At 38.3% G+C, this 26,141-nt stretch overlaps 1 protein-coding gene across 1 annotated transcript in view; it reads left to right on the plus strand.

The window, feature by feature from the left end:
* Window positions 1–26,141, plus strand: part of St8sia6 (ST8 alpha-N-acetyl-neuraminide alpha-2,8-sialyltransferase 6) — a gene marked incomplete at its 5' end in the record, with an annotated part of 121,834 nt that overhangs the window by 78,190 nt on the left and 17,503 nt on the right. Inside the window, 1 exon segment of the mRNA XM_013515560.1 lies at window positions 6,665–6,751. Within this exon segment, the coding sequence (XP_013371014.1) occupies window positions 6,665–6,751 (87 nt within the window).

Here is a 26,141-nt window from a genome sequence, read left to right on the forward strand (position 1 = left end):
ATGTATGCCAGTGAGACAAAATGTTTTAAAGACCATACATATTTTACAGTACACGTCTGTTCTAATTGACAAGAGGTGGTGATTTTTCTGTTCCAGGCTAGGTTTGATATACAGGCAAGAATGATTTTGAAATGGCATAAACTCTGTAAGTAAAGCAAAGTACAAGTACACTAAACTCAAGAGCTTTTGTACAGAATGGTGGTGGAAACGAGGTCATCTTTAATCTCCCCAGGTCATAGCTACTGTTTGGAGCCTCTGTGGTAGTTTGTATAAGCCAGGGTTTGGACCTGTCTGGATCAGTCCTGCTTGATGAGTCAGGCATGTCCTTCCTAAGCTCCTGGCCAGGCCCCAGTAAGGCTCCAACTGTGGGAATGGCAAATGGTTATGAGTTAGGCCAATACTGCATATCCATATAGAGAAGTATAGGAATAGCAGGGAACTGTCTTATTTAGCAACTAGCTTGGGCCAAGGGGAGTAGTAGATACCCTTGGCTTGTCACATTGGCCAATTCCTATGAAGTGAATGCACCAGGGCCAGTTACAAGCACCAGTGGTTTAACAGCCTACCCACAACATTCCTGAAAGTTTAACAGTCCACTTGTATGAGCTAGCGTTAATACAGTAGTGAGAGAAAGCAGGAAAGATGGAAAGAGAGGCTCTCTTCACCCACCCTAAGCTAACACAGAGGACTGAGAAAGATTACTCTCAAGTCCAAGAGTTAGTTGAAAAAAAAAAAAAGGAAGGTTGTGTTCCGTTTCCTGTTTTTCAGTTACAGAGGTTAATCTCTGTTACGTACCAACATAACCTTTTTCTCTGTTTCCTATGTGAAGAGTTCAGCAAATTCTTCATTGGTCACCATCAATGACAGCTCAAAGGACAAAGAGGAGTACAGTTAACATATGTGTTAGTCATGAAAAAAGGGTGAACGTCTAGCGGGAGACACACATACGAAGCCACATTTAATGCTAAGAGATTGGACCACCAGATTGACAGAAATGATTAATTAGCTATTGAGCTGTACTGTGAGAATTCTCAAGTAATACATCAAAGGAGAGCAATGTGTTCATATAGGGTACTTTGAAGGTAGCTCTTCAGTGAAAGTCACTACTGGGAAAAATTATTAAGTAAAAGTCATAGTCCACAGCATAAGGAAATATTGCTCTGCGCTTGTTCAGAGTTGTTTATTGGCCTGATGTACTTCAGGCTTATATTGAAACATTTCCTAGGTTAATGAGAATAAGCCACATGTCTTAGGGGTTGTACCAGGCTAGAAATGGTCAGATATCAAAATCCTGAGGGAAGGGGATAGAACAGGAAGCCAAAACATAATCTCATAATTAAATGTGAGAAAGGCTGTTAGATAAATACTGGTCAGGGTACTCTGAGAGCTCCTGAGAGTTAGCAACTTAGTCACCCAGGGAATTGAAGAGCACACCAATTTAAATATATTTTAGATTCATAGTAACTAGAATTGCAAATTTTGTATATTAGATCTGTAGCAGTGACAGATAAAATAGTAGTATCTTTGTTATATCATCATGGAAAATAAAACTTATAGTGCAATACTGAACAGTTTTAAGGTTCTTAGAGAAATAAATAATGTTGTCAACCCAAACTTAAGGGAGTGGTTGGAAGGGTCTTGGCATATGCACACCATCAAGACAATGAAGATTATGAACATACCTATTACCCACAAAAATTATCTGGCGTTCTTTTGTAATCAATTTCTCTCTTGCACTGCCTTCCCATGTCCACCTGCCAACTGCATCCCCAGGCAACCCTTCATATGCTTTGCTACTGCGGACTAGTTTGCATTTTTTGGATGCAGTCTGCATTGTGTATTCTTTCTGTGTCTGGCTTTTTTCATTCAGCGTAATTATTCTGAGATTAATCCATGGTTTTGCAGGTACTCATCATTCATTTCTTTTTAAGGCTGAATAAAAGCAGCAATATTCTATTATCATGTAGATATCACAATTTGCTTATCTATTCACCTCTTGATAGACATCTGAATTGATTTCAGTTTTCCACATTTACAAATAAAGTTGCCTTCAGCATTGGTGTTCAAGTCTTTGCATGGGCATATGTTTTCATTTCTCTTGGGCGACTACCCCAGGAGTGGAACAGCTGGGCTGCATAGTAGGTTGATAAAGAAAATGGCTTTCCAAAGTAGTCGTATATTTTATATTTCATCAGAAGTGTATGAAAGTTCTAGTTGCCCTACTCCTTGCCAACATTTTAGTATGTCCATCTTTTCAATTATAGCCACTCTAGTGGATGTGTAATGCCATACTGTGATTTTCACTTGCTTTTCCCTAGTAGCTAATGATGTTGAGCATGTTTTCATGTGTTTGCCACCCACCATATTTGGTGGTATGTTTTTTGTTAAATATCTTCTCACTGAATTGTAAATTTTGTATTTTGGGTAAAAATACTTTTACATACATAACATGTTATGTAAAATATTTATTCTTAGTCTGTGATAGGCTTTTCCACTTTCTTTTTATTGTTTTTCTAAAAAGTAATATTTTAATTTTGGTCTTTAGTTTGTAGATGTCTACTTCTATAGTTTGTACATTGTGTGCATGATATGTGCATAACAATGTTACTAAGATGTTTTATGCTTCTAGGTATAGCTCTTATGTTTAGGTTAATGACCCATTTGGGGTTCACATTTATATGTGGGGTAAGAATTGAAAATTTGTTGTTACTGTTCTTAGGTAGCTATTTAGTTGTTCCAAAAATGTTTATTAAAAAGATTATTCTTTTTCCACTGAGTTACCATATGGAATAGCTTTATTTTGAATTTTCTAGTCTTATAGTGTTGATTTTTCTCTGCTCTGATTATTGTTATGCTATGGTAAGTCCTGAAATCAGGTAGTATACCTCTTCCAACTTCAGGTTTTTTTATTTTGTTGACTATTCCAGATCTTTGAAACTTCCATATGAATATTAGATGCAGCTTCTTAATAGTAACAAAAAATACTTAGTTTCAACAAAATTTTGATTAAAATTGCATCAGCTCTATAGATAAATTTGCAGGGAATTGATAATCTTGAGTCTTCTGACCAGTGGACCCGGGGGATGGCTTCCTTTATTAAATTCTTTAATTTCTCTAGGTAATATTTTATACTTCTCAGTCTATAGACCTTGTGTGTCTTAGGTCAAATTTACTACTATTTTTGATATTATAAATGGAAATGTTAATATTAGTTCCAATTATTTCTTGCTAGTGTACAGAAACATAATTTGTTACACTGATTTTGTTACCCTACAAATTTGCTAAGTTATTAGTTGTCAAATCACGTGATTACCATCTGTGTTATAACTCTCCAATAGCATATTATTGTGTTCATTTTTAATTGTCAATTATCTTTTTAAGGAGACAACAGAAATGAGAAAAAGTTTCTCATATATGTTTGCATATTATATTTCTAGAGGTCTTCATTGCATTCGTTCATTCTAGGTACCAATGTGATTTCATTTCTCTCTTGCCTAAAATAATTCCTTTAACATTGCTTGTGGGCTGGGGATTTAGCTCAGTGGCAAAGCGCCTGCCTGGCAAGCACAAGGTTGTGAGTTCGGTTCCTGGTACTGGAGAAAAACGAAAAAAAAAATTGCTTGTACTGTACATAAATTATTTTGGCTTTTGTAGGTCTTACAAAGCCTTTACTTTACCTTCATTTCTGAAATATTTCTAAGTTTCTAAGAGAGACAGTGTCCCCCAAATCTCACTCTGTATTTCTGTGTTCCTTCTCTACTCTCTCCCAGCTGGCATTGCTTCTCAGAAGAATTTGGCTGCCGTTCCTATATCTGCTTTTTGGTATATAATGTTCTTTCAATTGCTCTTAACATTTTCCCTCTCACTTGCTTAAACAGTTTTATTTTTATGTGTCTTGTTTTTGTTCATGTGTTTTGGGTTTTTGGGGTTTAGAGGCTTTTCAAATCCTTGGATTTATAGTTTTCATTAAGTTTGAAAAAACATTACCATATAATTAAATATATATTAAACCATTTGAATTTGTCTCACACCTGATTATTCTTCATTCATTTTTCACTGTTTTCCCCTTTGTTTTAGATTTTCAGTAGTTTAAGTATTTAGACTGATAAATAAATAGCTGAATCTTCAAGTTCACTGATCTTAGCTATACATCCTGAGGAATTTTACTCATCTTTCACCTAATTAGTGATGTTGAAAAAAATTTAAACTCTGGCACATTTAGCTTCATAGTAGGATGTTTTCCATTTCATCGTTCATATTATGTTTTATTTTGGCAACTTAAAATAGGATTGTAACTCTCACTGATTTAATTAAATAGTCATATTTGGACTTTCTCCCTTTCCTCTTTCTCTTTAGTTGAGCTTTGTGAAAAAACAATCCCTTTGTTACCTTGGTTCATAGGCCCTTGTACATATAGCACTATGATTGTCGTCCTGTCAATATTATGGCAAGATTTAAATCCATGTGTTGATGGTAGACATGACTTCTCCAGACAGGAAAAGCCATGGTGTTATGTCTCTCCTAAAGGGCCAGCACAGAGAAAGCTTTGGGTGAGACACTAAATGTGTGTTCTTTTGGGATTTAATAGTGACTTGCAGAAGAGTCTCTGGGTGACCTCCACCATGTGGAGACAGGCGATGTTCACTTAGCTAAGAAAAGCCACAATTAGACAAAGTTTTCAGGTCAGAGCTTACAGCTCTCAAGACACTGTCTACTAAGACAAACCCTAGGGCCCATGGAAGTGAGCTCAGTATTTTAGCGCTGGAAGCCTGTGTGTTATAAAAATATTTTTAATTCCTCCCAGTGGTAGCTCTTTGCTTTCCCTCTCCTTTAGTATTTAATACAGTCTTGAGATCTTCAGCTTTTCCCAGTTGGATTGGTGAAAACTAAAGGAAGCATATTTTTGATTCATGTAGGTAGCATCATGGAAGCAAAAAAAAAAAAAAAAAAAAAAAAAACCATAGAGAAGGCAAATTCAAGGGCAAAGGCATTGTTTCATACCTAGAAGAAATACTTTCTTCCAGACCTGAACTTCAGAGAATCTTCATTTTATTCACGTGGGCATAGAAATAAATTTCCCAGACTCATCTGCTTATTCTTCCCTTCCTTCCCATCCCCCAGGAACACACATTTACTCCCACTCTTACAAACCCTTGGTCTATAATTGTTGGAAACTAAAGACTAAGAGGTAAATTGAAAGAAAATTTAAGAGTTTTCTCATTTAAAGAGATATTTGGATTTCAAATGAGCACTGCTAAAGACCAAACAGTATTCTCTGTTTTAGGAATTAATACTTAACGGTGGAATTGTGATAGAGGGAGATCTACTGGGGACTTGAGATCTTAGCCTGTCCTGCTTAAATTGTACCCACTGTGCCTACAAGTTTTTATACCTATGTACGACTCTCTTACTTTAGCCTGATCTGTTTTTCTAATGTACTGTTCAAAGTTAAATCTTCAGACAGTCACTTTGGGAAAATTTTATCTATACTTCCCAAGGTAGTTATCTTTTTTGGTTTTTCTCCGGTACCGGGAACCGAACTCATGACCTTGCACTTGCCAGGCAGGCGCTTTTGCCACTGAGCTAAATACCCAGCCCCGGTAGTTATCAATTTAGAGTCTGAAAAAATGATTAGCTACGTACTTATGACAAAAATCTATAAAATATTGTTTTTCAATGAGTTAAAGCTTAGATGAAATGACTGCAAGGTAGGTATGTGAGTTGGTGTTTGGTGACAGTTTGTAAAGCTTGGTCTATGAGATGGGTGGTTTATGAATTCCTAAACCAACACAAAAATTATTTGCAAATTGCATGTTCTCAGGTGTTTTGAAAAGAGTATGATGCTTAATTATTTCTACTTTACTATGTTTCAGAAAAGTTGTAGAGGGATGAAGTGAGTAGATTATAAGAGTGTTCTCTAAGAAAACAAGACATGAGACCTTTATTTTCTAATTACATTGCCATTTGACTCCTTGTGTGTGTGGAGGGGGATTCTCATATAAGAGAAACCATCCAATATTTAACCTTAACATTATTTATTTCACTGATTTATTCATTACTGTCTGATTTATTTCACTTAACATTATGATCTCAAGATGTATGAATTATCCTACAAATGATATAATTTTATCTTTATGACAGAACAGTACTCCATTGTGTGTAAATATCACATTTTCTTTATCCATTTATCTGTTGATAAACATATAGGCTGTTTCTAATATTTATCCATTAGGATACTAGTACTTAGGAGTACTCATGTGTACTCATGCTGTACACATGAGTACGTATTAATCACAGTAATATAATGTCTCTAACACTTCTGGGGAGACACCTAGAGGGGAAATAGTTGGGTTGAATGAAATTCCTAGTTTTAGTTTTTTGAGGAATTTCCATGCTGATTTTTGTAGTGATTATACCAGTCCACATTCCCACCAACAGTGCAGAATTTCCATGCTGAATTTTGTAGTGATTATAGCAGTCTACATTCCCACTAACAGTGTAGAAGACGTCCTTTCTCCCAAGAGCCTTATCAGTATTTGTTATTATTTGATTTCTTGACGATGGTCACTGTCTGAGGTAAGATGGAATCTCAGTGTTGTTTGATTTCTCTCAAGGCCAGCAGTGTTGAACATTTCTTAATGTATTTCCATTTCGTTCCTTGTAGATATTCAGAGAATGAGTATCTTCAGATGATCACAAATATACAAAGCTGTCCATGGAAACGACAAGCAGAAGAATATGAGAACTTCAGGTAAAAAGATTTTTCATAACTAATATGAAAGAAAATATGTTTTTGCTCATTTGATTTTTTACTAAAATAGGCAACATGTTGTTAAAAGAAAACTAAAACCAGGGGCCCACTGGCCACCAGGGTGATTAATTTTAATCACCCTGGCCACCAGGGTGATTAATTTTAAGACCACCTTGTGAGACATATGGCATTCCATCCCAATTCCTTATACAGAAATTGGTAATAATGCTACTGGAATTAATTACAAAACATTGAAACTTTGAAAGAAAGTCATTAATATGCTTTTTATTAAATTTTAGAAGATGTCACTTATTTGTCCCATTTATACTTGGTATTTGTTTATCCTGTAAATAAAATGTGATGGCATTAGAGAATGTTTGGAATACACAGAAGGAAGAAAATCATCCATATTCCTATCACATTAGAACAAAACCTGTTTGTGCTTTTTGCATATACTCCTCCATTTTTTCATTCGCTTCTTCATGCAAGCAATATCCTGGAATGTGAGTTGTTCCGCTCTTGGTGGTAACCTACCGGTGAGCCATCAACCTGGCCAAATTAGGTTAGCAGTAAAGAAATACCTTCAGTGGGAATGGAGGTTTATGTCAATCATCCCAGCTACTCTGGAAACTGAGACAGGAGGATCACAAGTTTGAGGCCAACCTTGGCAATTATATGAGAAGTTGTGTCAAAATAAATAATACAATAAAAAATAAAAAAGGCCAGAGATGTAACTCAGTGACAGAGCACTTGTTTAACATGTACAAGGTTCTGGGTTCAGTCTCTAGTAAAGTCAGGACAAAACCAAACAAACAAGCAACAAAAGCCCTGTTTGTTAGGCTTAGAGAATGTGTAATCCACCTAGATAGCAATAACTTCTGATAGGGGCTGGGGATTTAGCTCAGCGGCAAAAGCGCCTGCCTGGCAAGCGCAAGGTCGTGAGTTTGGTTCCCGGTACCGGAGAAAAACCAAAAAAAAAAAAAACTTCTGATAAAGCAATATCCTGCATGGGTACTTACTGGATACCCCTTCCCCAGTACTTCCAAATATCAGAGCCAGGTTAGTTGTCCTATGCCTGCCTGATCTAGATTATTCTGAGTTTTGTTTTGTTGCCACATTCTGAGTCTTTCCTGGGCATCCCACTCAGGGTTTGAGCTGTGCTAAATAGTTTTATCATATCAAATCAAGACATATGCCTCTTATCTTTCCTTGTTTGTATCTTCAAAGTGTAAGCAGTAAGTCTTTAAAAACCTTATTAATATGTCTTTGCTTCCTTCTAAACTACTCTAAGAAGTACCTGCTGCCTGATTTTTCTTTCTGTGGGAAGCCAGATTGTCTTTGCATCGTTTTGTGGCTCTTCCCATCCCTCCTTCTGTTGGTATCCGCTGGTGAACGCAGTCCTTTAGGAACTGCTTCTGGTTCTGTCAGTGTGAAAGGGTCTGGCCAGGGTCTTGTCTCTTGGGGGTGAAAGAGTAACTTCCTGTTTGAATCAAAACTAAGAATAGCTTTCTTCCCTGCGTTGGGCAGGCACATGGTTATCAAGTGTTCTTGCACCTTAGGCTGTCATTTCCGAGTGAGAGGCTGGAAAGGGTCTCCTGTTCAACTATTTCATATTTTCTGCCCCATAGTCCCATTCAAGACTGGACTTCAGAGATCCTAGTAGCAGGGAGACCTGATAGAAAGTTCAACATCATGATCTAAACTACCACAGGGTTGAGAGTGGCAGCAGCATCTGCTTTTGAGAGACCTCTTACTGAGTAGGCAGGAAAGAAAGAGGTTATCGAGCTATGAAGTGATTGAAGATCAACCCAGACAATTAGCTAGAAAGGCAGGTGAGTAGTGATAGTACAAATCAGGAGTGGAGGGTTAAGGGTTAAGTCCGCCGGTTAAGTTGAATCAGGACAAGCCCTCTGAAGGTAAAGCAAACAAAACAAAGTACACTAAACTCCACGTAAAGACACTGGGAAGCCACTGGCAGAAGGAGAATTTACAGGACTGGGTTTCAGAGGAAGAGGAAAGCCAAGAGAGGCGAGCCCAGCCTCTGGGGCTGTATTTGCTCACGGAGAATTTGCTGAGTGTCCTTATGAAGTGGCTTAGGGGCAGGGAAGGCTGAGCAGGGCTTTGAGCAATCCCTAGAAAAGTCCAGTTCTCAAAAGGACTGAAATCTGAATTTGAATTATTTCCATCCTCAGCTGGATTTAGGCGAGCTGCCCTTAGTCTAATAGAAGCAAAAGTAAATCCTCTCTGGAAGAAGGTAACATTATTCGGAGCTTTAAGTGATTTCTGCAGCTTTTCTTAAACAATGTATGACTCAAGATTTTCTTTTTAAAAGAGTTTTTCTTACTTTCTTTTCTTTCTTCCTCTTTCCCTTCCTCCATCTTTTCCTTCCTTCCTTCTTCCTTCCCTCCTTCCTTCCTTCATCCCTTCCTTCTTTCCTTCCTTCCTTCGTTCTTTCCTCATTTCCTCTCTCCCTCTCTTCTTTCCTTTCCTTTTTGCCTTCCATCCTCCCTTTCTGTTTTAAAAATAAAAATCAGCAGTCTTTTAAAATCCAAACTTGCCTAGCATCCATTCTGGAGATTATGATGAATATAAGTTATATGATGGATGATTCATTTTCCCTAGTACCATCTCAATATAAAAAAATGCATCAGTAACCATGACAATTACCCAATGGCCTATCCATCCTTTCAGGGCCAATTTAAGTAAACATCTGGGGCTATACCACTTAATGGTTTGTTGTCATTCAAGAGAATTGTCATGGTGACATTTATTTATTTACTTGAATATATTATAATGTTTATTTCATAAAGACTATATTTGTAAGCTAAATTACATAAACTCTCAATGGAAGTTTGGCAATTAAATCCTAATAAATCATCCACTTTCCTAATTTTTTACTAATACAGCTGGCCAGATCTGAGAGTTTGTCTATCTATAAAACTAGTATTATAGAAACATCCTCTATTATTATAGATGTCAAGTAGCTAAATAGCTTTCCATTTTATTTATTTATAGCATTTTATATCAAATTGAAGGAAAGTAAAATGTGATCCTTAAAAAGCAATAACATTTTAGCAGCCAATGCAAAAGGTACATTAAGATTTGAAGAACAGGAGCAAAGTGAGCATATTCTAAATCCATCTGCAACCCTGTTGTTCCTACAGCTGACACCTAGGGTCTATTTGAAAATTGTGGGGCTGGGGATTTAGCTCAGTGGCACAGCGCCTGCCTGGCAAGTGCAAGGTCGTGAGTTCAATTCCTGGTACCAGGAAAAAAAAAACAAAAAAAAAAAGAAAGAAAATTGTGGGGCTCCTGCAGTCAACTTATCTAAACAGAAGAGAGATTAAAAGTTATTTTTCTGAAATAAACATGCTACTTTCCAGAAAAGGGGCTAAGATTTATTCATCAATAAATATTTGTTTAGGATTTACTGTGTCAAAACACTACAGACCTCTTTAGTGCATGGTATAATGCTGTGTAAAAAAAAGAGAGCCTCAAGAAATACTTATCAAGTAAATGGTGCATGAAAGTAAAGACGAAAAATTCATTTACTGACCTCACAGAATTTAACCATTGTCAGTTTGGAAGGGCAAAAGACAAAAATATGAATATCCATGATTTAATGTCAAAATGAATGATTGGATAAATTCTGTGATATGTCAGTGCAAGAGCACTGTGGGGTGTAATTTGCTGAAACATTTTGTGGGAAGAGGAAAGACTTGAGCTCTAGCTCTGAGGATGGACAGAGCAAGAGGGAGAGACCAACCTGAGAATAAGGAGGTAAGGAATAAAAACCAGTTAATTTCAAGGCTAGCTGGGGGTCGGGGGAGCCATGAACTTGTACTGCAGGGTACTAAGGATAAAAGGAGGTAGCTGTAGATAGGTGGAGAAGGTCTAATGATGCAGAGGGCTTTAATTATCAAAGCCCATAGGCATTCTGCCCATACCAGGAACCCAGGAGAGATATTCTCAGCGCAGGAATTGTATGATGAACTTATCATTCTGGGGAAACTGTTAAGCCAGCATAATGTTGTGTGAATTAGAGGATTGGGAGGGAGGGAGTTCATAGTCTAAAGGAGTCAGGGTAGTTAGCGGCTGGTTGGAGAAATGATTACAAGAAATGAGAACCTAAGCCATCAGTGGTAAGCTATAAGCTATCTTATAAGCTATAAAATATCAAGGAAATGGCATTTGATCATGAGCTCTGCGGGGGATAGCCTGTCTTATCTTTGCATCTCCAGTGCCTATCATACAGATGGTACCCAAGAAATGGTCACAGTCTTGGTAGAACTTGGCTGCTTATTGACTTCCAGTTCTGTAATTAAAGGAGAAAAAAAAGAACAGAGCAAATGTGAAATCTTGAATCTGGTTCATTGGAATAATCATGGTGCTAGAGATAAATAGCAAGATTTCAAAGGGATGAAGCCTTTGAGAAGACAGCCCAGTCGGGAAGGACTGTGTTTGAGCAGACGTAGAGACACCTGAGTATATAAGATCTTTTTTGATCTGGAAACAGCAGAAGTTTTTAGACACAATGGACTCTCCCCAGAAAAGAAAGCAACTGTGTTATGTAAGAAATATGGCTCTAAAATCTGTCTGCTCAGCAATTCTTTCTTTTGTGCCATGCAAGACGCTGTCCTGCTTTTATAAATTCCTAAGCTGCTTTCTATTTGATATGTAATTTTGGGTCTGAGAACTTTGAAGCCTGGTGTTTTTGGTCCCTATCTTTCCTGATCCTTTATCTGGAAACATGAGAGGTTTAACTGCAAAGTTTTTAAATCCAGAGTCCACATCAAAGGCTTATTCAATCCCTTGAGATCATGTGTGGAACTTTGTAAATATTTCGGGGGAAAAGGATCTATAATATTTGCTAGATTCCCAAGCAGTCTGGGACACCCCAAATGAAGTCACACATCCTAAGGACTCTTCTGCATTTGAAGCTCTTTCTGCTTTGGGATCAGATTTCTTATGTAACCTTTCCTGTAGACCAGCCAAGGTGTGGATCTGGCTCAGATTTACAATCTCTGCTTCAGACACTCTTAAGTTTCAGCTAAGAATTGGTTTTGTGAGTTTCCAATTGACTCTAGTTAAAGGATTTAAGAAAGATTAAAGATGTCCTGCCCTTTCTTTTCCTGGTATCTAATTTCACGAATGTATAATAATACAAACTGAACAGCATTGAGGTGTTTGTACACCTTTTCTGCTCTTAAACACACTTACTGACTTTCCTGTTAGAAGTCCCTCCCCGCAACCACGTCACCAGCCAATACAGCATAATTTGTGGAACATCTATCTGGATTTCAATCTATGAAATGATGTCCCTTCCCAGTCCCTCCCTCTCAGTTTTAGAAAATGATGGCTAATCATTTGCTTGAGTATGACACCCAGATACTTGAGAATAAATTAAGACCCTTCACTTGAAATTAAACTTCGTACAAAAATGCTTTTACTTTACCTTCCCCGCTTCCACTACTTCACCCTTGAAAACACCTCTGTGGAGTTCTGGAAACTTCTGGTAAACAGATTTTATCCCAGCAGAAGATCTTTGAGTTTCAGTAATTAATCTTAAATTCCCTAGGTAACTCGCATGGTAATTACTGCATTAGCTTTCTTGAATGGTTTTCTAACTTAAAGAAATTGTATTCATTTGTGTAACCAATTATGGGAATAATTGGTACACAGCAATACGGCTTAATTTTCAGGTTACTTTCACATTTTTATCAGAAAAAATATATATACAAATATACTATTATTTTGGTTTTAGTTTCTTTGGACCCCCTAATATAATTTAAACACCTTCATGTTTCAAAGATGTGAACTGGAATCCAAGAGACTGAATATTATCAATCACCTCTTTACTGACAACATAGTCAAGAAACTATTTACAATAAATGTAAATGCACATAGCTGAGACTCATGCAAATGAAATACCTTTGGAATGACTTGTGAAACAAGTATTTTGTGCCTGATTACCTTGTGAAAGATAACCATTAAATGGTAGCAATTTTATTAAGTTCAAATTATCCCCTCAGGTTTGATCAAGTTAAAATCTTTTGAGTTTGTGTGTGTGTGTGTTTCCTGTGTTGAGCATATAAGAAATATCCCCGTGTTGTATGATTAGATTCACTGATATTTCTAAAATAACAGCCATAATATTGCTTTCATTTTTGAGTTCCTTGGAAAGATACACTGGTAAAACAAACTTATATGTCATATCACATTTTTAAAAACTATATGCCATTTAAATTTTTAAAATGGCTTTGTTTAATAACATGACTTTATAGAAGGGTAAATATTCTGCAAATAAGGTGATGGACAAATTAATCAATATTTTGTAAGAAGTCATGGAAGTAGAAAACCCAACACTAAAGTTTTATCAACAAAGTTTTTGGTTATCCTCTGAAACATTTCTCCAAAAGCAGTAGTGCTGTTTATTTTGTGAGCACCTCTTGAGCATACACTTTTTCATTCAGATAACACTTATTGAACAATATTTATGGTCCAGGCATTTCGTTCTGTAGCACAGATTTCTAAGACAGAAGCAAAAAGAAATCATCTCTACTGTGGATTTCTTTTGATTGTACAAGCTCATCTTCATTTTTCTGAGCCACTGTTTTCCGTTCTGTTCCCTTTAAATGTTTACTGTTTGTGATCCATATAGTGACCATGAGGACAGCTGAAAGCAATATCTGGTTTATATTTTTTAAATTTAAGAAGATGTGTGTAGTTTATGATCACTGCTTTGGGTCAGTTGTCAGAGTGAAAAAGCCTCTTTTCCTCATTTCCTTTGCATCAAGAGACAGTTTGTCACTGTTAATATCCTGTCATAGCATCCTCTATTTGTCATGCCATCCCGCGTGACTGTGCATTTGGAAAAGCAACAAAAGCCACACCATGTCATTACTTCTGCTGTACTTAATAATAGAAACTAGCTCTTGTGCATTAGGGACTGGGTCCCCTCCTTACATTTCCGAATAGAAGCTTTGCCATAAAAATGCATTGAAATCAGATGGGATTCACTGGTCTTCTGAATTCTATTTCAAAACTTATCTCCCAAGTCGTGCTTCATATCAGCTATATTGCATTATGTGCCCTTGTCAGATAAGGGTCTTCCAAAGCTACCCTGCCTTTTTAGTCCTCTTTTCCCTGTCACACTACCTGCAATATTTTCATCAATACACTACATTGCTTAAGCACTGTACAACATCCCAGTACATAGGGCAACTGCAGTGACTTCTTTCACTTATCGGAGTGTCTACAAAATTCACCTCTTGTAACATGTCAGTAATTCATTCCTTCATGTTGTCAGAAAACATCCTGTTGTATTGAATACGCATATTTTGTTTACCTTTCATTGTGTGATGAACATTTTATTTGTTTCTGTTTTTGGTTATTATGAATAATCCTTTTTCTGAACATTTGTGTTTATTTGTGGGCATGTTTTCATTTCTCTTGTACACCCGGGAATAGAATTCCTGGGCCATATGGAACCCCATGTTTCACATTTTAAGGAACTTCCAAAGTGTGTTCTTGCTGACTGGATCATTTTACAGTCGTGATAGCAATAATGTGTAAAGTCGCTAATTTGTCCGCATCCTCACCATATTTGTTATTGTCCTTTACAAAATTGTTGTTATCCCATAGTAAAATGGCATCTTACTATGGTTTTGATTTGCATTTCCGTAGTGATTAATGTTGCTCAGTATCTTTTCATGTACTTATTGGCTATGTTTACATCCTCTTTGGAGAAATATCTATTCCAGTTCTTTTCTCATTTTAAAATTGGACTCGGTCACTTTGTGTACTTGTAAATGTTCTTTATATATTTTGAACACCAGTATCCTATTAGATTTATGGTTTGCAAGTATTTTCTCCCATGAGATTGCTTTGCATTTTTTTAATCATGTACTTAGAAGCACAAAACTTTGAAATTTTAATGGAATCCAATATAGTGTATATTTTGTCCCTTGTGCTGTTATAAGAAAACATTCCCTAGCTGAAGATTATGATTTAACTCTATATTTTCTTTAAAGAGTTTATAATTATAGGTTTTACATTTGAATCTGTGATCCAGTTTGAAATATTGTATGTGATATAAGGTAGGGAATAAAGTGAATATATGCTTATCCTACCACCATTTGTTCAGAAGACTATTCTTTGCAGTAGATTGTCTTTATAGCCTCATGAACAATTAACTTACCATAAATATGAGGGTTTATTTCTGGGCTTTCGACTCATTTCCACTGAACTGTCTATGCTGATGCCAGCACCACACAGCTTTGATTATTATACTGTATGCTAAGTTGGAAACTGGGAAGTGTGAGTACTATTCTACAGCTTCTATTTTCCATCCACTTTAGAATGATATAGTTTTCTAAAACTGTTGTTTTTTCTATTCCATCTGGGCAGGTTGCTCAGTACTGACTGATTTTTCCTTCCCATTCTCCCTTTTCTCCTTTCCCTTTAGAGCTTAGGCACCCTGTTACTGAGGGTCTGCCTCGTACAGGGTGCTATTTCTATACTTACCCCTCTTTCAAGTTCTTTGGTTCTGCGTGTAGGACTTTGGCAGGAAGGTAATCCTACCCACTATTGTAGTCATTGTTCAAATTTAGCAGTACATACGTTAAATCAGTGCTTACATTATCCAGTGTTATCCAGTGGAGGTATTTCTGTTATTATGCAAATATAAATATGAAATCTCTATAGGGAGATTGAAGAAAATTATAGTGATGAGGAAGGTAGAGGAAGAGGAAGCCTGAGGGCAGGAAAGCAAGATATGAGCTTTTCTGCACTCTCTGAACAGCTCACATTCAAGGGGGCTAGGAGACAAAGCTCTGACAGTGTGGGATTCAGCTTTAACTTTCCTAGTGCTTGGCTAATGACTCTGAGGAAGTCTCCAGCCCTCTGTTTCTTCTTCTGTAAAGTAAGAGCTTGTCTTGAGCATCTCTGAGGCCCTTCTTCCTCTGTTGCATAAACGAGGTAATGATGGCAGAAGAGAATTGTGATCCCTATTCCTGATGTGTATTAAGAACAATGGAGAAGTTACCCAAGCTGTTTATATGCACAACAAGGTAAATTAATCAATCAGTGTGTCTGTAATGAACATATAATACATACACAGAAAAAACATATATATATATATATATATTGTTAGTGAACTTTATGTTCTTCCCTTCTCTTGGTGTTATTGAGATACAGAACTTTCGCTCAGAGACCTTTAGCCTTTATGGTGACATATACATAAGGATAGATAAGTATCAGTAAAAGCCCAAGTATAAGATGGGAGTGGTGGTGCCTACCTGTAACACCAGGCTCTAGGGAGTTGAGGTAGGAGATTTGCAAATTCAGTTACAGCCAGAGAAATTTAGCAAGTTAACAGAACCCTATCTCAAAAAAAGGAAACCCACAAATCCCCAAATTCAATGACTGGAGATATAACTCCCTGTAAAGGCTCCGAGCTACTTCCCCAGTACGCATAAAAACAAAACATGCGGTGTAAACCCGTGGATTGCTATTGATGCTCGAGGGGAAGCAGATTCTTGAGACATGGGATTGTAAAGGTTGCAGGAAGGAAGGAAGGAGCTGAGTTTGGTTTTTCTCCGGTACCGGGAACCGAACTCACGACCTTGCGCTTGCCAGGCAAGCGCTTTTGCCACTGAGCTAAATCCCCAGCCCAGGAGCTGAGTTTGAACAGGAGGAATTCAGGCAAGAAGAGTGGAGAAGCAGGGATGGAGATAAGGCTGGGTGAGCACATTTATAAGTTAACCCAAAGGAAGAATGCACAGGTGATTTTCAGGCAGCTGATGGCATGTTATGTGGGGCCTTGGGATTTGAGTTTCACCTTGTAAGTGACGGTGCCATAACTGAAAATTAAATGCACCTTTCATGGGTATAGTACTAGAAAAAATCCCGAGCTTTGATCATGGGAGACATTTGGCCATTTTACCCACTGTTCCTTCTGTGATCACACATGAGGAATGATTAAGCCAGCGGTCTGGAATGCAAGGATTTGGCCCGAGGCCTCTCCTGCACTGGGCCAGATGCAAAGTGGAGAAGACTTGGAGGGAGGACCCCAGCAGAACAGTCTAAAGGAAAGGTGCTGGGTGTGGTAGGGGCAAGGAGCACCCAGGAATTCCAAAGGAAAAGAGAAAGTGGCAAGATGGTGGCGTGCGGCTTATGTGACTGCTGCAATGCCTTGAATTCTCTGTCCTCCATTGTTGCTAACTAAACTTACACCTGACTATATACCTGATGGTATGATTTTTACTTTACTTCTTCTGTACAGTCATACCTGACTGTCTAATTCTCAATGTACAGATCCTAATGTTGTCAGAGATCTGGGAATTTAAGGATAAAATTCCACTGGATGATTAGTGCCATGGATGACCTGAAGGTCAACTGAAGGAGAACCATCAATCCCTCTGTCCTATCTGACAGCTTGGTGCCAGCCTGCTAATCACGTGAACTGATAAGAGTTGCTGGAATTTCTCCAATGTTCCAGGCAGCTTGTGCTGTCTTGTAGATAACTCTTGTTTTACCCTAAACATTCAGAGTTGCTCAGAAAAGGTGGTGACTTGAAGCCATTGATTCTTCTGATCTTTTGGGGCTGAAATGAGATGTTTTCTGGCTTTGGAATCCCTGTAAACCTCTGGAGCTCTTAGATCACTGTGTTCTTTAGAATACACTTTGGTTTGAAACATGCTTTCATTTTGAGCCTTTTGATTTCAAAGTCCCGCTGTGTCTTAGTTACTTTACCTGTTGCTGCGACAAAATACCTGACACCCCAAATTAAGGGAGGGAAGGTTTATTTAGCTCACAGTTTGTGGAGGTTTCAGTCTGTAATCAACTGGCTTGAAAGCAGGGTGGCTTGGCACGGGGGCAACACTTCAGGGCAGCAGAAGACAGCAAAAGCATCAAGAGCAAAAGAGGAGGCAAAGCTTCTTTTCCTCCCTTATACTGTATGCTGGCTGCTTGCCCACACCATCTCAGTGCCGTCCTCTTCCACAAGCTCAGGGTGTTTACAAAGTAAGGACCCTGGCTCCCTGCTGTCTTAGTTGAACTTCTAAACTTCTCAGGTTGACACAATGTATCTACCATTACACCGTGTCAGCCTGGCATTTCCATTTTAATGTTTATTTTACTTCTTCCCTACTCAAGGGTACTTTCTGCTCCACTACCCAGCCAAACCCTGGAAGAAATCACCTAGACTCACCCTCTTCTATCACCTTTGGCTTATCCTGTGTCTTTCACATAGTGCACCATGCTGCATCCTTCTCCTCCATCTCTTGCACAATAGCCAGAGGGGTTTTAAAAATGCAAATCGGACTACAGCCTTTGGTTACTCTGCTACTTCCACTTCTGCTAAAACCTCTGGTGTCTTATCATTGCACTTGAGAGAAAAATCCCACAGGACCCTGTGCTCCCTGGAAACTACTCTAGCCTCACTACATACCACCCCCCAGTTCTGTTTGCTGTCCTGAATTGTTCTATTACTTCACCAGATCTGTTGTACTTGCTTCAATCACTAAACCTTGACAGTGCTCTGCCTTCTGACTGCACTTTCTTCCTTGGGTAAGGAATATTGATCTTCTACTTCCCAAATCAGCTGTCTGTTCTCAGGGAAGCTGCTCCTGAGTAACCTGATAAGGTTATGGCTGCTGTATTATCCTGAAATTTGCCTTCATGACACTGGTCACAAGTATACACTTTCACTCTGTGTATGTGATTATTCCATTTATACACTTTGTTGATTTGTGATCCACATATTTTGTGGAGTGGAAAATAACGATTGGAAAATATCTTCACCCAGAGAAACAATGAACCTCCCTACAGGACTTTGAAAATAGATCAAGGCTCAGTATTGGAAATAGGGATGTGAGGATGTATATTAGTGTCTAGGATCAGGAGCCTAGCTTCAGATTTAAGTTTCACTATGTGTCTTGTTGTTGACTTTTAAAAATTACCCATAGTTTTTAATTTTTCAGTAGTTCCTCTTATCCTTGAGGAATATGTTCTAAGACTCTCAGCGAATTTCTAGAACCACAGATGGTACCAAGTCCTGTATACACTATGTTTTTTTCTGTACATACATACATATATACACACATACTTACGATAAAGTTCAATTTATGAATTAGGCTTCATGAGAGATTAACAATAGTAATTAATAATCAATAGAATAACTATAACCACATGCTTTAATAAAAATATGAGAACCACTACTCTTGTACTTTGGGGCCATTGTTAAGTAAAGTAAGGGTTACTCGAACACAAGCACTGTAATGCCATGACAGTTGATCTGGCAACACAGATGGCTGCTAAGTAACTGGCAAGCAGGTAGTGTATACTACATGGATACCTTGCAAAGAGGGATGATTCGCACCCTAGACAGAACAGTGTGAGATTTCACCCTACTCCTAGGATGTCATGCAATTTAAAATTTATGAATTATTTATTTCTGGATTTTTTTATTTAATATTTTCAGACTATCATTAAGTATAAGTAACTGAAACCTCAGAAAGCCAAACCATGGATGAAAGGGTATGACTGTGTATTAGATATGGTCTCCTCTGTGACTGAACAAACTCTCACTGGAACATCTTCAAGGTACCATTTTGCCTATATTGGCTATTGGTGGCATCATCATCGTTATTATTAGGCTCAGCCACTTCTCCTAGCCAATCTCATTATTGGCAAAATGGAGATACTATTGCCTCTAAAGTTTTTATAAATATGCACCACATAAAATGCATAATAATAAGCTGTTGTTATCTTTTAGAATATCACTACATAAGTTATTTTGTCCAGCTTAATATAATTTTGCTAGCTTACAAATTAATGTTTTCTAAAAGTAGTTTAAACTGTCAGTACTAATAATAAACATAGGAAGTCTATAATTCAACAGTAAAGCTGTAATAGTATCACTTCCAATCTCTGCCTAAGGAGAGGTATAAACACATATATATCCCAGTTTTGCTTTTGTGATCATTTCATATGGATTATACCATGCAAGTGGCAAGGACCAACACTTCCTATTTAATTTGTTCCATTTGAACTTTTTTTGATCTTTTCATGATGGAAAATAGGTCACCAGAGCATTCAGTATTCAGCTTCAACTTGCTAAGTTACAATCCTACAGAGCATTATTTTCAATAGGAAAGGATTTACAGTTATGTGAACAGTCTGTGGCTTGTCCCTACCTTTCAAGATGGCAGGCCAAAACCATCCTCTGAGATCTAATCAGAAATGACTCTGCACTGCCTGAAAATTAATCAGCCTGATTAGAGGTAGAGTCAAGAATTAGGGGCATCCTGCCATTTCTCAGTTTATTTAGCCCATAATTGGGACTAAAGAATAGCAGGTCCAGGGAGAGAATGGATAATTCCTTTCTGTGATTCTGCTAAAGCAAATCCTGAGGGCAGAGATTAAAAGTTTGGAAGGAAGCCAGAGGTCAGAAGCAGGAACATAAGTATATCGTTCCTAGAGTTCAGGCAAATATAGAAGCCGAGTTTGGAGCTGAAGCCAAAAGTGAAGATGATGAATTCTATGAGTGATGGAAGCTGTCCTGGAAGAATGCCGGAGATGAGAGTGGCTTTCTAGGAGCACTTAGGGCATGCTTATGTATGTGGACCAGGCTCATTAAATGACCATAAATACAGTCTGCCTACCTAGCCCTTCACCCGGACAGATGCAGATTCCCACCTAGAATCCACAAAGCCCTTTGACTATGCAATGAGTACTTGGTTTAGTAACTTGAAGTTTATGAACAAATAAAACCTTTTATAAAAGAAAGTGACATCAATACAAAATACACTGGGAACATTTCCTGGAAGAAATGGTTCAGAGTGGTATATTGGTATAACTACACATAAGACTATTCAGCATTAGAATTACAAAACTCTTTCGTGGGATTAGAGTGCTAATTCAGGATCTCCAATACGTTGCCAGACAGTGTCTGTGGAAAAACCCCAAAGTTTCTCAGTTTTCTTTTTCCCTTCCCTGAAAAATTCTAAATAGAAGTATAAAGTCTGTCAATAAAAGTTTGGTATAAATGACTTCTTTACTTTCTGTTCACACGTTAAGTGATAAGGGCAATGACCTGGATTTGTTTTTTCTTTCTTTTTTTTTTTTTTTTTTTCTTCTTTCTTCTTACTTTTTTTTTTTTTTTTGGTCAGAAATCTTAACATTCATTTAGCAGCTGATTTTGTATTTTTAGAACTTGCTTTTGCACACTTATATAATTCACAATTGAGTTTAACTTAACAGTTTTGAGAAGGCAGGGACAGTCTCACAACTGGAGCACCATGGATCCTGCAGAGGTCAGTGCCATGCTAGCTTTGTGCTTATTCCAAAGGCATCAGGAGCTAGTCATATGGTTGAATCTCTGTCCTGCCCTGTTTTTAAAGACTTCTCAACCTTCTCTTACAACCTGCCTTCCAATTCCACTCCTGCAATGTGACCCCCTTTTTCCTGTCCGTGTCTTACAGGAAATTAAAGCTATACCAGGTTACCACCTTCACTGTCAGCAGACCATTGCCCCGCCCTCTTCTGTCTAGGCCACTTCCTGGAGGCATTGCCCCCTCCTAAGGGCCCCAGTCAGAAATCTGAGGTTGATCCTCACCATCTTCATTTTCTTTTTAATTTCCAGTCATGAAATATTAACAGTTCTATCACTAACTAGTGTGGGTCCTTGCCTCAGTAATAATGAAAATTTACAGGCAAAAGCTTTAGTTGGAGATTAAAATAAAGTGGATTTTTGCTTGAGGAGAAGAAAAGCTAAAGGAGTCATAGCTTTCATAAAGAAGATCTATCCAACCCCTTAACAAAAGAAAGTAAGAGAAAATGTCATCAGCTAGCATGGTTCATAGCCACATTAGACAGAAATCAAACACAGACTAGTTTTAAAGTGAGAGTAAAATGACAGTTTGTTTTGGGACAGAAACACACTAGCTGTGCATAGATAGCTCCAGGAAAAAGAGAGGTTGGCTACTCCATAGACCCAGGGCCAGCAACTCTATAGACAGAGCAGCATCTACCAAAAAGCACTCTTCACTTTTATGAGGTTTCAGAGGAATGTCTTTAATTAGTCATGAGTTTTATCCAAAAGATGGAGGATAGTTTAGTTTACAGGATGGAGTTTAGTTTCTCTGCAGATGTGAGTCTGCACACTGTTCAAAATGTTCTTAGAAATGTGTTGTGTTCTCCTCTCTGAGTAGAGATGTTAGCATGGAAATGAACCATAATGGGGTATAATGAAGTTTAGGGTCAGCTTGCAGTCAGACAAATTTCCATCTTTGCTTGCACTGGTCTCACCCAGGCAGCCCATGTGTTCCACCTTCTTATCTCAGGGACTACAGAAGCTGGCTTGTTTAATTCACAGCCTAATTTGCTTTCTCACTCTTACAGCCCCAAGTTTCAGCTGCCTGCTCATTTTCTCTTGGGCTGTCACTTCAAAGTCTTGCCAATGTCCCCCCAAATATGTTTCAAATTTGTTTACTTTTCCTGGTCCCCTAACTGCTACCCTGGTCTCCACCTTGGCTTGAATCATCCCAGCCCCATCAGTCCATTGTCCAGAGAGGAAGTCTTGACCTTAGCTTTTGTTTCTAGAACCGTAGTTTCCAACTTTCAGCTCTTAAGTTGTATCAGGCTGGGTTTTTTCTGGCCCCTATATGGGAAGGATTTGTACAATTTTCCTCTTTTGTTATGCATGTAAATGTGAAAATTCAATATGGTTTAAAAATACCTGATCACAAAAGGAGCCAAACACCTTCACTGGAAGAAATGTAGCCTCTTTAATCCATGGTGCTAGACAATCTGGCTTTCCACATGCTGAAGATTAAAACTAGATCCCTATCCTTCACCATGCACTAAACTAAAATTGAAATGGGTCAAAGATCTAAATATTAAAACAGAAACACTAAATCTGCTGGAAGAGAGAATAGGTAAAACTCTTGAGGACATTGGTGTAAGCAGACTTTATGAACAAAACCCAGACTATAAGGGAAATATTACAAAGAATCAACAACTGGGATCTCATCATAATAAAATGCTTTTGCACAGCAAAACAAGCCACCAACAGAATGAAGAGACAACCAGAAGGGAAAAAGGTTTTGCTCACTGTCCCTCAGACAAAGGACTAATATCTAGAATATATAAAGAACTCAAAAAAATCAGACCCTGAAATTTAAAGACCCAATCCAAAAATTGGCATCTGAAATGGACAGACACTTTCCAGATGAAGTAGAAATGGCAAATAAATACATGAAAAACTGTTCAACATCACTGGTCATTTGAGAGATGCAAATTAAAGCAATGCTGAGATTCCAGCTCACTCTAGAAATGTTGCTACTGTAAAGAAATTAACCAATAACAAATCTTGGCTGTCTGTGGGGGAAATGAACCCTCCTCCACTGCTGGTGGGAGTGTAGATTGGTGTAACCACTGTGGAAATCAGTGTGGAAATTCCCCAGAAAACTAAAATGAGAGGTTCCATTCCACCCAGCTATTCCCCTTCTTAATATCTTCCCAAAAGAGTTAAAAGCATCATACTGCAGTACTGTTCTCACACCTATGTTTACAGCAGAACAGTTTGTAATACTAAATCTTGGAAACAGCCCAAATGCCCATCAACTGATGAATGGTTAAAGAAGATGTGGGTTTTTATTTTTTATACAGTAGAGTACTACTCTTCCGTAAAGAGGGAAAACCTTGAGACATTACTAACTAAATGGATGTACACTGAGACCATACTCAAGTGAAATAAATCAGACACATGTGTTTAAATACTACATTGTTTCTCTAGTGTGAGACTGAAAGTGTGAGTAAGGACTAAAATGTATGATAGATCTTGTGAAATGGGAAGAAAATGTTCAAACGGGAAGAGAAACAAGGAAGGGAGGAGGGTGAATGAAGGAAGGGACAAGAAAAAAAGAGAATAGAAGGAAAAAATGGAAACAAAGCCTTTGCAGACAAAGAGGGGAAGAGAGGGGTTGAAGGGAGGGGAATGGAATAGGGAAAAAAAGAAGGTGCAAGATATGTACAAATACAAATTCCCTATGGTGAATGTGATTATTATGTATATCTAAAATGTACCAATAGTTTTTTAATTTAAAGTATCTCAAGATATAGATATATTTTTCCACAATGGTTACAGTTATCCCACATGTCTTGTACAGTGGCTGGATGGACTATTTACGGACTTCTGCTGTTTGTCTCTCTTACGGCTTCTTTGTGCATATCTAAGGCAACATGTAGATGGAATTAAGGACAGCATTAGGGACACCCAGACACTGACTGGACTGCCGAGTTCAATCCCAGTCATATCACTTACCAGCCAAGTAGCCTCATGCAAGTCACTTCACCTCTCTGATTCAGTTTCTACATCTGCAAACTGGCAATAACAATAGTGACAATAGTTTTTCCCTTAAGGGGCTGTTATGAGGATTACATAAGTTAATATGAATGTGCTTAGGAAGAGTGGCACGTATCTACTCACCAGTATGTAGGCCTCAAGCTTAACATGTTTCTTCTTATGTTTTTACTTGGTTGCTAGCTTGTGTTTGTCTTCCTGGTCTTCCTCCTATGTAAACCTGTGCTTCTGTGTAATAACATGAATGTCTGCATTTCTCTCTGTATGTTTCATATCTCTCTATATCCCTGATGTTTGTGCATAACCATTTTTTAACTTCTGTCTTCCTCTCTTCTCTTTTTCTCAGGGATTTCTTGCCATTTCCCTTTTATGTGTTTATCTCTTATTTCTCTTCTTGTCTCATGGTATGACAGTGTTTCCTTTTTCCTCCTTGGTTTCTCCAGTTTTAGTTGGCTCTTGGTCTTTGACTATTTTACCTCTCTTATATAGTTAACATAATATAAAAATTGAAATTAAGAAAAAAATTCTGGGTTAATTAAATAGTTTTCTATTCCCTTTGCAGAATATTGTGAATACAATATTTTCTGTGACTCTCAGAATGGGGGTGGCAAATTGCCCTTGCTTACATAAACCTCTATTGATTTTCTTTTCCTTGGTTTAATGACCCCCATAGAGAAAAGATTCCTTTCTTTGGCTGACGTTTTCCCCATAGTTAAACACTATTAATTAGAAGCTGGGCGTGGTAATGCACGCTGTTATCACAGCACTCTGGAGGCTGAGGCTGGAGGATCACTGTGAATTGGAGGCCAGCCTGGGCCACACACTGAGTTCAGGGCCAGCCTGAACTACACAGTGAGACCTTATCTCAAAAACAACAACAATAACAAAACAACTATTAATCACCTTTATTGCTTTGCTTTGAAGCTTCTCTTGTGTTCTACTTCCCTTCTAAGTTGTGCTGTCCCAGATGTGAGAGGGGGGCAAGGTCAGGGCCTCATATATTCCTTGTTTGTTCCCTGTGCCAAGAACTGTGCCTGGACACGAGATGCTCTTGATGAGTATTTGAGAAATGAATGAGTTCTGCTGGCGGTGTTGAGCTTTGGAGGAATCCAGAAAAAGGCCCTCACCACTCAGCCATATTTTATCCCCGAGCAGCCTTTATTTATCCTTTATCTTTGTTCTTTTCACCTACTAAATGCATCACAAATCTGCGCCCCTCTCCTTTGCACACTAAGATGACTTGCTTAGTGTCAACTCCTCTTTAATTGGGAGGCCCTCTTGTCGGGGCCTTACAGTCACTTTCAAGCCAGCTTTCTTCTCTGTGCTCTGGGGCTCCTCTCCCTCCTCTGCTACCCAAGGAACTATTTCTAAGCGTGGGCTGGTTCATTCATCAAGGAAATATTTATCGAAAGCCTCCAGCATGTTGGGTATTGTACTGGTACTGCCTTTACTCGGGTTTCCCCTAATCCCACCTGCCCCTATCATAATCTTTTCTTACTTCAGCCAATGTTACATTGAAATGATAGCGAAAGACTGCTTACATTTGTTCGTAATTTGTGAGTCATAATTCTCATGGCTTTGGGCCATGAACATCACCTGCTGAATACCTAATAAATGTGAGCTGAATTGCCCTGAGTATTGACCCTGGTCTTAGTCAGCTTGGGTTTCTACAGCATAATACCATGGACAGGATGGCTTAATTATGCAACACTTAATCCTGACAGTTCTGGAGTCTGGAAGTCCAAGCTCAGGATGCCAGGGCTGGGCTCATAAGTTGGATGAGGTCCTTGTTCTAGGTGGCAGACAGCCAGCTTCTCACTGTCATCTCACATTCATCAGGGCTCCCCTCTCAGGACCTCACCTAGTCCTCAGCCTCCCGAACACCCTGTCTCCTAAATCCTTCCCATGGGGGTTAGAATTTCAGCCTATGCACGTTGGAGAGGTATGAGCATTCGGTCTGTAACATTCCTAGCTCTGTCTCTTGCAGCTACACAAGTTAACTCTAGTTCTTCCTTCACATTA

Source organism: Chinchilla lanigera, unplaced genomic scaffold (assembly GCF_000276665.1).
Source record: "Chinchilla lanigera isolate Chin_1 unplaced genomic scaffold, ChiLan1.0 scaffold00028, whole genome shotgun sequence".
Taxonomy (NCBI): domain Eukaryota; kingdom Metazoa; phylum Chordata; class Mammalia; order Rodentia; family Chinchillidae; genus Chinchilla; species Chinchilla lanigera.